This window comes from Podarcis tiliguerta, assembly GCF_965153285.1.
Source record: "Podarcis tiliguerta genome assembly, chromosome: 6".
Taxonomy (NCBI): domain Eukaryota; kingdom Metazoa; phylum Chordata; class Lepidosauria; order Squamata; family Lacertidae; genus Podarcis; species Podarcis tiliguerta.
The window spans coordinates 46,484,654-46,497,051 of record NC_139539.1 but is presented as its reverse complement, the minus strand read 5'-3'; the positions used below and the strand labels follow the sequence as shown (position 1 = coordinate 46,497,051).

General features: G+C 42.2%; 1 protein-coding gene across 1 annotated transcript; it reads left to right on the top strand.

The window, feature by feature from the left end:
- Positions 1-33: 33 nt before the first annotated feature.
- On the top strand, positions 34-5,352 carry GPR25 (G protein-coupled receptor 25). The gene has a single exon (XM_083445863.1). It carries the CDS (start codon positions 1,900-1,902, stop codon positions 3,019-3,021), a length of 1,122 nt encoding a protein of 373 aa, XP_083301989.1. The 5' UTR covers positions 34-1,899; the 3' UTR covers positions 3,022-5,352.
- Positions 5,353-12,398: the final 7,046 nt, after the last annotated feature.

The following is a 12,398-nucleotide window of genomic DNA, read 5'->3' as shown; positions in this document are numbered from 1 at the left end:
AGGGAATACAAATTAGCACATGCAAATCTATCTTTGTCCTTTTGGTGTGTGGGTGACAAATTTCATCCACTTTGGCAATGTGTAAATGACCACCATACTTCTAGATGAGCTCAGAAAAAAAACATCTATCCAAGGATCTAATATCTGGGGTGGGGCAAAGGGTATGCTCATGTATAGGAGGCACAGTGAACACCTATATTGCACTTAAATCATGTACAGTGAGGTCACACACAGGTGGGGAGAAGAGAGATTTCCCAGCTTTAGTTGTGGAAATAACCAAAGGAAGTGCCTGTCCTGAAGCAGAGCAGATGTGTTAGCCAACCTTAGCCCCACAGAACCATAATGAGCGGTGGGCTTCAGTGGTTAGGTATCTGAATGGGCAGGAATGTGGGCCAAACAGCCGATGTTGCCTTGCCCAGTGCTTCTTTCCTCATCTTAAGTACCAGTATATTCTGTTTGGTGATTTTATTATTTTTTTAAAAAACACCCATGTAACAGTCTGGATATGTAGTATACATATATGAAGTATATGTAAATCTTCTTTTCTCAGTGCAGAGTCAGCCTTCGGTTATTCCTTTCCTAGGGCATTAAAATACACTAACAAGCAGATTCATTGGGATTCACTTTTAATAGGGTACCTGCAGTTTTGCCGTGGCAGCTGAAACTGGAGTGCCCCTTCCTTGAAGCTGATAGCTTTAGTTTTGTTGACGCTAAATTCAAACACCACAGAAAAGCAATCTGGTGAACTTAAATGCTTTTGAGTTGTTGGCTCTCCAGTACCTTAAAAGGAAAACAAACCAGCCTCTCAGAAATGTTTGCATTCGTTAAAGATGCTCTTTCAATCCTCCCATAGTACTATGGGAAGAAACCTGATCTTCCCAATGGGCAGTCAGCCTCAGACCTGTGTCCCACATCCAGTGGTGCCATCAAGGCAGGATTTGGGGACAGATGTCCAGGGCCTTATTTTAACATAATGAGCAGGAAGCAGGAGAGGAAACATGAAGGATTTGTGGGAAAACATAAGGTTTAAGAAGGGCATTTTCTTCTGGTGATTTCAGGCAACACTTGTTTTCTTCTTCTTCTTCTTTCTATACCGCCCGTCCTCTGAAGATCACAGGGCGGTTGACAATATAAAAACACAAAGCACATACCCCAGTAACAAAGAAAAGCAATACATTCACCCTCATACACTTTAAAAAGCCATCAGTTGTTTAATAAGCCAAAAGCTTGGGTTTTTGCCTGGCACCTAATTTAACACTAGCAGTTTAATAGATTTGAGAGCTCAGGTGGAAACCCTATTGCAAATACAGCAGTAGTGTCAAAGAGCAGAGCTTGACATTATACTCTGTGTGAAGACAAACAATTTTGTATATGATGATCATTTTGTTTAAGAATCACTTCACATGAGGCATCCTGAAAACAATGCTATTTAATAAAAACATATATAAAACTATATATTCAAATCCATTATAGATACTAACATCTCCATCTAAAAGTTTTGTGCATGTTTATGGCCAGTGATTCATCGCACTTAAAAAAATAAAATCAAAATTCTGCAACGAGAAAAGAAGTTGTCATTGAGTTTGCACATCGTGGCACACTCCACACCACTGATTGCGTATGTGCCCCTGACCACACCCAGGAATGCCAATACCCACTTTCTGCAATCTTGGGTTTCCAAAATTAGGTTGATCTGATACCTTCTAGCTTGGCCCCACCCTTTAACTCTTCTTGAAAACAAAAGGAAGTCACCACAGATCGTTAAAACCAACAAGAAAACAACTTCTCCATTTTTTTTTTTAAAAAAGAAAGACACCCAGCCTGTTACAGATCATAGTGCTTTGGCCAGCCTATGCAATAGCAGCAACTTAACACTCTTTGGTTGGTCCTTGACAAGAGATGGAACCTGCTCAGATGGTGACTGGATCATCGATGACTGAAACCTGGAGCGGAGATTATGAGTCATCCGCTATAGACAATTATGGTGACCTGGTGAATTATGACACTTGCCACCTGCAAGAACTGCCATTTGCCTATATCTTTATCCCCACCGTCTACTACATTACTTTCCTCATTGGTTTCTTCGGGAACCTCTTTGTGATCCTGTTGATGGCACGAAAGGAAGGCCGGAAGAGGCTCGTGGACACCTTTGTCCTCAACCTGGCCGTGGCTGACCTGGTCTTCGTATGCACCCTGCCTTTCTGGGCTGTATCAAAAGCCCTCGGTTACTGGTGCTTTGGCGAGGGGCTATGCAAGTTGAGTAGCTACGCCATCACTGTGAACCGTTGCTCTAGCATCTTGTTCCTGATGGGCATGAGTGTGGAACGCTTCCTCGTGATGACCAAGCAGTGGGATTCCAGGACCATCAGCACCAAGAAGAGCATAGCTATGAGCTGTGGTTGCATCTGGGTGTTCTCCCTTCTGCTGGGGATGCCATCTCTATTCTACAGAAAGTTGAACCCGGTGGATGACAAGTATTTGTGCCATGACGAGCCCTCCCCCACCTTCAGCTTGATCATGCTCATCTTGACCTTCCTCCTGCCTTTGGGAGTAATCTTGTTCTGCTACTGCTCTATCTTCTCCAAGCTTCGGAGCCATGTCCACCTAGGCAAGAGGAGAAACAATGCCCTCAAGATCATCTTTGCCATCGTTGGAGCATTCATCTGTTCTTGGCTGCCCTTCAACGTGTTAAAGGCATTCTTCGTCTTCACCATGGCCCAGGACATCCATCTCCGCTGCTCAGCAATGATGGCTCTCACGTGGGGGCTGACCATCAGTGCTTGCCTGGCATTCGCAAACAGCTGTGTTAACCCTATCATCTATGTCTTTATGGATCAGCAATTCCGACAGCAGGCCCTGAAGCATTTCCCTGCTTTCTGCAGCAAAAGGGAAAATGTGCAAAGTTCAGCCCTGTCCTTTTCATCCACAGACACGAGCCTCCTATTTGCCAGCAGGAAGAAGCCCACACCAGCAACATCAGCTCGGGTAGGAGACCCAGAGAGCAATGGGGTAGGTTTGTAAGCCTCCAAAAGTGGTATAATGTTGGCTGGACTGCTGTGAAAAGCCAGCAAGATTTCTGGGCTATGCTAGTTGGGGAAAGGAGCGCAGGGAGATGAGTTAGAAGCCTGTACTAAGTATGCCAAAGGAATGGGTATAAAGATTCTGACCATTTCATGTAAATCACAGTAATATCAAGGAGGTAGAATTCAGTTATCCAAACATGTATATCAAATGCATAAAATCAACTCCCACTTATGTAAATTGCCCACCAATTGCTACTGCACAATAAGAAGGCAGATTTAACCTATGTAAGACTTCATAAAATGATTTCAGCTGTCTAAAGTGGTGGTATTATATATTTAAATAGTTGCAATTACAGTAATATATGCTGGTGAAAAGTGAATGCTTTTAGCTGTATGTACAGTTGCTTGCCATCTGCTTATCTCCCCATATCTAGATTTCATGTAGCTTTTACTAGTTTGATGAACAGCTGTTGATCCTTGATTGAAAATATGCTTAAATGAATAGAGAAGGAAGATGAAAAAAGTTGTTGTGTAATTCTATAGCAAATATTATTTGAAGCAATAATGTGAAAAACCACCTGCCAAAAAAGCAATAAACATTGTATGTTTAACTAAACAAAAACTATGCATTTTATTTTGTTTTGTTTTAAATGTCCTGTTACCATGATGAAGCTGTTCTAATTTAATTTTTCAAACAGTTTTGTTCCCCTGAAGTCTGGGTTTCTTACAGTAAGCTTTCTTAATTTTGTTTTAAAAATATATAACTCTGCAAATTTGTGTGACCTTGTTCCTTAACCAAAAGCAGGAAAACTCTTCACACAACAATAAATTCAAGACTACCTTTCACATAATTCAAGTCTATGGCTGAGAGCAGCTAAGTCATGAAATGTTGAAGGTGTCAACTAAAAGGAAAATGGGGTGGGGTGGGGAGACTGGCCAGCTTGAAGCCATAACGCAAGGGTGAGTGTTTTTGAGGTTGAGGACAATATTACCACAGTGGACAGCTGCTGGGGGTCACATTTCAAGAGTGGGCAAGGCTAGTCCCACATGCAATTACATGTTCTTCACACATAATACGCATACACCTATTTCCTATTGAAACAGGGGCACATATTTAATTCTTAAGCTATATACCTTTAATGTACCTTTAAAGTATATTCAAAGCTCCCCCCACCTGAAGAATCCTGGGAACTGTAGTTAAAGGGTGCTGGGAATTATAGCTCTGTGTGGGGTAAACTACAGTTCTCAGGATTCTTTGAGGGGATGTGCTTGAAATGTATTTAATATTCTTGTTGTTATTCATCACCATATACAAGCATCTCAATGTGATGTACAATTAAAACAGCAAAAAGCGTTTTAAAAGCACCACAGATATATTTAAGAAACAATACATTACAAAATAGGCACTCATGCCAGAGACCCATTCATCTAGCTGGGAAAGCCTATCAGACAAAAAGGTCTTCAGTTGTTTCCAGAAAGTGCAGAGAATAGGTGCCTGACATATCTCATACTATTCTGAAGAACAGAGGCAGCTGCACCAAATTTGCTGCTTCCAGTTACCATGGAACAGACCTCTGACATCTTTTGAACCTGCAGAAGCTCTGCCGCAGACCTCACTGACTTACTGGGTATATAAGGGATACCATAATAAGGTAGTCTCTCACCTTGCCTGGTCCTGAGCTGTACAGGCCTTATATGAGATAACTCATTTCATGTTATGGTGTAACTCCACTCACGTTACGCTATCCCTTTTCCTAACAGACTTTAAAAATAAAACAAGTTTTGTAAATATAAGGGGGGGAAGCTCTTCAACTCTGGCACAATTCCCAGCAGCTTTAACAAACTGCAGTTCCCAGGATTTTGGAGGGGCAGATATGCTTTAAATGTACTGTGTGGCTGCAGCCAGGCTTAAAAAAACACACAGCAAGTTTCTATTGCCAAAAAAGAAATAGAAATGACTGGGCTGGGGTGTGGGAGAAATGCCGATTCTTAGACCTGCACTGACTAATTATGAAACACAGACTTTCACAGAGACTTTGATTTTTTTTTAAAACAGGTTTATCATAAGGTTTGCTGAAACTTAGGTTCTTAGCATTTAGCTCTGAGGCTAAATGCACTTAGAGAAAAGAATTAGCCCAAATCACTGCTTGTTGAATGCAGTGCAATGATCCATCGAAAATCTATTACTGTATGCAACAATCAATTTCAGCTTTGTTGTTTGCATTAAAATAAAGCTGCATTGCTAAGCATGCTTACTTAAAAGTTAAGGAAACTTACTTCAGAGCAGGTATGTTCAGGATAGTAACATTAATATAAAATATTTTCCCTTAAAAAACCTAAAGCACACCTTCCCCCACTCAAACAAACAAAAACCCACGCACTTTTCAACCTCTGTGGCTTTTCTGGTAGCGATGATCCCACTACAACAACAAAGAGAATATACGCTCGAAGACCCTCTTGTTTTTTTCTATAACAAACACGGCCACCCGCCTTAAATTTAGGAGCAGCACAGATCTTTAACGGGACGGCGAGGGGGGAAACCCAAAAGAGAATTAGAAAACACTCAAATATGGATAGGGTTGCTTTTTTTTAAAAAAAGAAACGAACAATTTCGAGGAGAAAAACCCTGGCCGCTTATCATCATGGCACGTTTTTCTGCTCTCCGTGCCTCCTGAAGGATAAAACAGCACTTGGAGCAAAAACCTCTCTGTAAAACCGCGCGTCGAAAGGCTCCGCGGGGATGAAGCCGCTACGCCTCCGCCGCCCAGCTAGCGCGCAGCAGCGTGGGCGCTTTGATATATCGGACAGGAAACAGCCTGGGGAAAAAGAATGGAGATGCTGCTTCTGCGCGGGGACATGTCCTGCCTTCAAAATCTCAAAGCCCAGGGGGCACATCCACAACACCATACTTTTAGAACCAATGTTTGTTTTCTTTTTAAAAAAAATGTTTAGGGGGTACTCTCATTTTGACTCAAGAAAATCAGCATTTTATAGTTCAAATCGGGGAAAATAAATACAGTAAATGAACAAAAGTATAAAGATTCACAAAATGTCTAAGGCGCGTCCCCCCAGAAAAAGCACTGTTTAGAACACATTCAAGGCTTAGTTCACCAGCAATTTCTCAGAAAGAGATTTTTTTTTTTTAGGGAAGATATGACCAGGGTCTCTGAATAAACAAAGCTCCTGAGATACTGCCGCCCTGGCTGAAGCCTAATTTATTATCTTCTGGTTTTGAGCATCTGCAAGAACAGGCAGCATTATTCCATGAGATGCCAAGGTATGAATGAGCCCAGTCTCAAGTTTCAGAAGTTTGCTAAAATAGTAATAATGATATTCATCTAAAACTTACATCCTGCTTTTTATCCCCCCAAAAGAGAAATTCTAAGCTTCTTGCGATAAAATAAAACCCCACAAAATACATTGACAACCATCAGAAAATAGCAAAATCGTAAGAACAGAAATCCAAAATTGACAAAACTAACAAACAACTCAACACCAAGGAAAAACGAAGCAAAGGTAAAGAAAAAGGAAAATAATTCTAACATATTCATAATAAGTGGAGAAATGCTTTCCAGCTGAAGGCCTTCCTAAAAACTCAGATTTGGGCCAAATCCCTAAACCCAAAAAACATCAAGGCTTGGTGAATTTAAATAGGAAGCAGACTCCATGGGCTGTGCCATCATAGAGAAGGCACTACAGTGGTACCTCAGGTTAAGAACTTAATTCGTTCTGGAGGTCCGTTCTTAACATGAAACTGTTCTTACCACTGAAGTACCACTTTAGCTAATGGGGCCTCCTGCCACCACCACGCCGCTGGAGCACAATTTCTGTTCTCATCCTGAAGCAAAGTTCTTAACCCGAGGTAATATTTCTGGGTTAGCGGAGTCTGTAACCTGAAGCGTCTGTAACCTGAGGTACCACTGTATTTGTAACTACTTGCTTGCCCTTAGACAGCCACTCTCTGCCCCCTCTGTGTTATCAGGTTTGCTGCCCTCCACACATTAGGGGTTGGACTTCTGCAGCAGGGGGCTTCTATACTCATGTTAGTAAATCATGCAGGAATCCCACATGAGCAAAGGTCCTGACACAGAAGTTGGGCCCCAATGCAGGATGTAATGGTGATGTGACAGAGGTGAAGCCAGGGCCGTCTTAAGCATATCTGGCACCGTGGTGCAAAGATCCATCTGGTGCCCCCCCCAAGCAACTCCAAAACAAGGGAGGGCGCGATAGAAAATGTCCTCTGCCTCCCCCACCACCCTGATCCCCAGCGTGGTGGCGATGATCAAGCAGGAAAAGGTGCTGGCGGACAAACTCTCCAGCACCTGGGTGTCCGAGAAGGCAGCCTGGGAAGGCTGTGCGCTGCCTTTCGCCAGGAAGCAGGAGGAGGACAATGACCGGGAGCAGGGCCATCTTTAGCAGATGCAGAGGCTTGGGAGGGAAGCTGCGCACCCGCCAGCCATATAGTTGGTGGGGCGCAGCTGGCGAGCATGCAGGGAAAGGGAAGGCTGCCGGCATAGCCGCACAGCTCCTCCACTCACTAGGGCGCCCCTGAGAGGCCAGCGCCCTGGCACAACGAACCACTAAGACCAATGGGAAAGACAGCTCTGGGCAGGGCTGGCACAACACCTTTTCCTGCCTGAAGCAAAAGACAGGATGGCACCCACTTCTGTGCACAGAAGGTAACCAGACTGCCAGCTGAATCTTATGCCAACACTGGTGATAGGGCAGCATCTCCCACCACACCTGAGAGTAGCAGGCTAATTTAGATGAAATTAGGATTACTTTAGGGAAAAAATAGGATGGGCCATGTGGCACATGCCACTCTGTCCTCCAACGTCGTCCTACCACTGCTCTTTGCCCTGCAGCACCTGAACCATCTCACCCTGCCCAATGGTAGAGCTGGCCTGTGAATAGGTCTAGAATTGTACTTGGAACAGGCAGAAAGAAACCAAGAAATCAACACGGACCACAAAAAAAAATTATTTGGCAGTTATCCTGTATTTGGATTACTTCATCAGGTTTACAATTCTGCAGTTTCTCAGTTCTAAAAGGGCAACATTCATTCATGTTAGCGATATACCAGCAGCATCAAATGACAGAAGGTCCTCCAGAGGACTTGTCTACTGAGTATTCCCCTTGATTTGCTTACACAAAACTTATGTGGAGTTTAGATTACATCTGGTCTTTATTTGGCATTTGTTCTGATTTGTTTGCTGGGAGGTTGTATTTGTGTGGCAGTTATACATCTTCCCATTAATCATTCATTCATCTGACATTTCTCAGTGGGTTTCCCTGTTGCTTCCCTAACTGCAAAAAACCCATTGCTGTTTTTTTAAGTGGGTTTGAGGTGCTAGGACAAGAATACCTTAATCCTACAAACCTACATTTGCACTTGACTCTCTCCCACAAAATACTGACCAACTTGGAGGTGACCAGAAAATATAAACAGCCAGGGATATATAATACTGTATATAAGCACCCAGGGATGATGCCTTGAGCTGAACCTGCTCATAACCCTGTTTTCTCAAGAGAGCATTATGTGCTGAGGTGGGATGTATTGCGGTCACAGTGAGCTGCAAATAACTGCACAGGCTCCCCCTCATCCACCACAGCTTTAGGCGGTCAGGTTGCACACCCAGCGGAAAAAATAAGCATTTGGTCTGATTGGGTGCAGCCTATTTGTGGGCTCAGAATGGTCAGAAATATGCAACCATCATCCTATGCAAGTCTGTTCAGAAGTAATTCCCACTGAATTGAAATGAACTTTCTCTTAATTCAGTGTGTTGATTGCAGCAGCCTTACAGCCCAATCCAATGTATGTTTACCCAGGAGTAATGCCTACTGTGCTACTCCTAGGTGAGCATGCAACACTTTACTAGACATGTCTCAAATTGCTGTTTTGATCAGTACTTGCTAAAGACCTCTGTGTGGTCCCTGCACCTTGCATAGTCTTTCTACAATGAGTAAGCTTTTAAACAACACACACAAAAGTGGGGCTTCCTTCTGAATTGCATTGTGTGTTTAGGATGGCAGCTTTAAAGTCCAATGCTATGCATGTTTACTCAGAAGTAATTCTCTCTTGTTCAAACATCACAGTTTTAATATGTTGTGGGTCTGTAATGCATAACTGCTAAAATCTTAACCTGAAGCGGATTGTAAAATTCGTGTCTGACAAAACCCAGGTTTTCAGAATTATGCTGGCTGGTAACCTAGGATCTCTGTGTGTATTCTTTCAGAAAGAAGAACATGTGATGTTGAAGTAGCAGCTAACAGACAGGCACCCTGCAGTACCTTAAGGATTAGGGTGTCCCCTAGTGGCACCATGAGAAAGACTCAGATTCTGATGCAGTGTGCATGTGGAGAGGGAAGGGATGTGATCTGTGCCCATTGTTTTGCAATTATGTAGATTCTAGCGTTATTCCCCCACTATTCTACATGGGAATCACGGAACCAGTTTTGATGCCACAGGGAATCTGGCACATAATATACACAATGCAAAAACATGCCAAGTTTTTTAAAGTGTCAATCCACATGCACAGAGACTGCTGGTATGTTATAACAGCTGAAAATGCATTTACCTGCATTATTGCAATAGCATACTGGAGACCCTTGCCTAGAGGTATCCTGAGCAGTGTCAACTCTTTCTATGCATGTATGGAGGGCTCTCTTTCACGCTGCTGTGGAATTAGAATGTGAAAAGGGATTTTGGATCTCAAACTGGAAGTTTCAGCAGAATCCAGAAAAAATAATTCAGGGCTGCAATCCTAAAGACACTTACGAGGTGAACATAAGAGGAACTTTATTCTGAGTAAACATATGCACAGGATTGTGCTATAAATCAGATGAAACTAATCTAGATTGGAATCAAATGATTCTTCCCATTTTAACATGGAAAGTGTGGGTTGGGAGAAATTCTTCATCACAAGAACAGTATAATTCAGGGTCATCTACTGAAACTGATTGGCACTAAGTCAGGGCAAGGAAAAGAAAGAACTTCATTGCACATAGTTTATTGCTGCATGATATATAATTCATTGCCACAGATATAACTACAGTACTGCCATTACCATAGATTAGTTTTAAGGGTTTAGAAAAATTATTTGAGAACAAGAATTTTATTTTTTACTAATAGTTATTATCAATAGCAGCAAAAAAAATGGAGCCTCCCTAATCAGACCTAGTATATCTTTGTTTGCTGCACATATCATGCATCTCTATCATGCCTTCCCTATGAGCTCCTCGGGGGCATCTGGCTAGAGACAGCTAAAAAACTGGGTGGAGTCAGCAACCTTTGTGCTGATCCAATTTAAAATAAAATTCAATATTTCCAACCAATTCTTAATGTTTGGTGCAATAGAGTAGGGTATCATTCTTTTGATGCTTGCTTCCTTTTCAGTGCTAAAACAGTAAGCCAATGCAAGATGTGGATATGTCCCAAATACTGAAGTATTTTAAGATTATAGCTGTTCCAAGGCAGTTAACAACATACAATTTTATCAATAAACACTGACTTATAATTCAAATTACAATCAATAAGACTGGTACAATGCTATTCAACAGCAACCAACAAAAAACTCCAGCAGTAGCATATATATGGTAAAACCTTCAATTAAAAGCCACAGAAAGCAAATGAGTTTTTAAAACTTTGTTAAAAGCTTGAACTGATGGAGCCAGTCATACATGTATTGAAAGGACCCCCCCCCACACACACACACTGAGAATACGACCTCCACAGAGTTTGCCAGCCCAGAAATTTTATGTCCCAAGAAATGCAGAGGAAGCATGGTGATTGCTTTTAGTGGCCTAACTAGTCATTTAAGTATTGCAAGCAATTTTTCAAGTTACAGGTTCTCAAAGAAGGCAGAATTAAGCAAAAAAAGGGTTTCCATATCGGTTGATAGGAGTGGAAAGATGAAACTAGAGTGGGCACAGTCTAGAGGACTGCACGACTAACAGCCCAGTGGGACTCTGTACATGACTCCCATTCTCTCCCCAACCCCACAACAAAGAGCAGCTCCTCACACCACTTGCGGTAACATTTCATTTGGGGATGTTGTTTTTTGCAGGTGAGTTTGCAGTATGCAGGCAATTAAGAGTTACACATCCCACAATGGTCTATTGATGTTTGTTTTTAATCACTTTTTGCTTTTAACTGGTTTTTTTAACTTTTTGTGATTTTATTGCTTGGTTTTATGTTTTTATATTGTTGTAAACTGCCGTGGTGTATTTTTATGATACAGTGGTACACACACACACACACATATATATATATATATATATATATATAATAAATAAACAAATATATATGGCAAAGAAGTCTCCTGCTTCCCACAGTTACTCCTGCTTTTACAGGATGGAGTTGTCTTGGAGTGAAAAGCACTAGAGACTTATGGTGCCGATCTGCAGACGTGCAGGTTGAGCAGCCATAGGAGTGCAGAAGGCATTGCACAGCCAGGCAGTGCTAATCCTAACGGCACAAAAGTCCCATGCCTTAAGGACTCAAACAAGTCATCCTTCTCTCTAAATAGGGTTTGCAATAAAAAAATTAAAAAATTAGCACATGGTGGCAGATGCACCCAATGGGCTGCCTAGCACAATGCTGAAAATCACCAGCTGTGTGTACTGGCTTTTTCTCATAACCACCATATGTCAAAGTTGTTGAGAGAATGGGCCTTAACTCTATGATTCTAACTGCAATGCATAAGCTGAAGAACCAACAGCCAGAACAAGCTATAAGAAGAAAGCCCCCAGAACTCACCGTCTTGCAATGAGGATACAAGTCTCTTATTCTTCCTCCTGATGTTCCATTGCTATTGCATGAATGTTACAGGATGTTTACAGGCAAACTGGTACATAGTCTACCGTTTTATATTTTATTTAAATTGTGGCTTTGCCCATACCAGCAGTGTTCAGATGGCCCGAGACAAAAATTTCCTACTGCCTACTCTGCCAACCACTCAGGATGTGGTCAGCTCAGCAAAAAACTTCATTTTCGGTGTCTGATTCATATCACATACCTTGTGGATACCTGCAAGAGCATTTTCTCATGGGGTACACAGACAGGGCAACCTAGATATGCCCTAAGACTTCAGCCACCTGCTCTGACTTTTGTTGGGAGAAAAAACAGCAAGCACTTCACAAGGAACGTGACCAAGTTATTCTCAGAGTGCAATTCAGCTGTGGACTTGCAGTCGCCTGATACAACTGAACTAGACCAGAACAGTGGAATTTGGCTGATTGAGATGCCTTCAGAGGCATTGACATCAGCTGGAAACTGCTGAATTCCATTCATTTCAGCAGCAGAACCAAGGAGTGTAGAAGCTGGAACAGATTCATGTGTGTGTGTATCAGCAGCAGACTTCCAGTTTGAAGTCT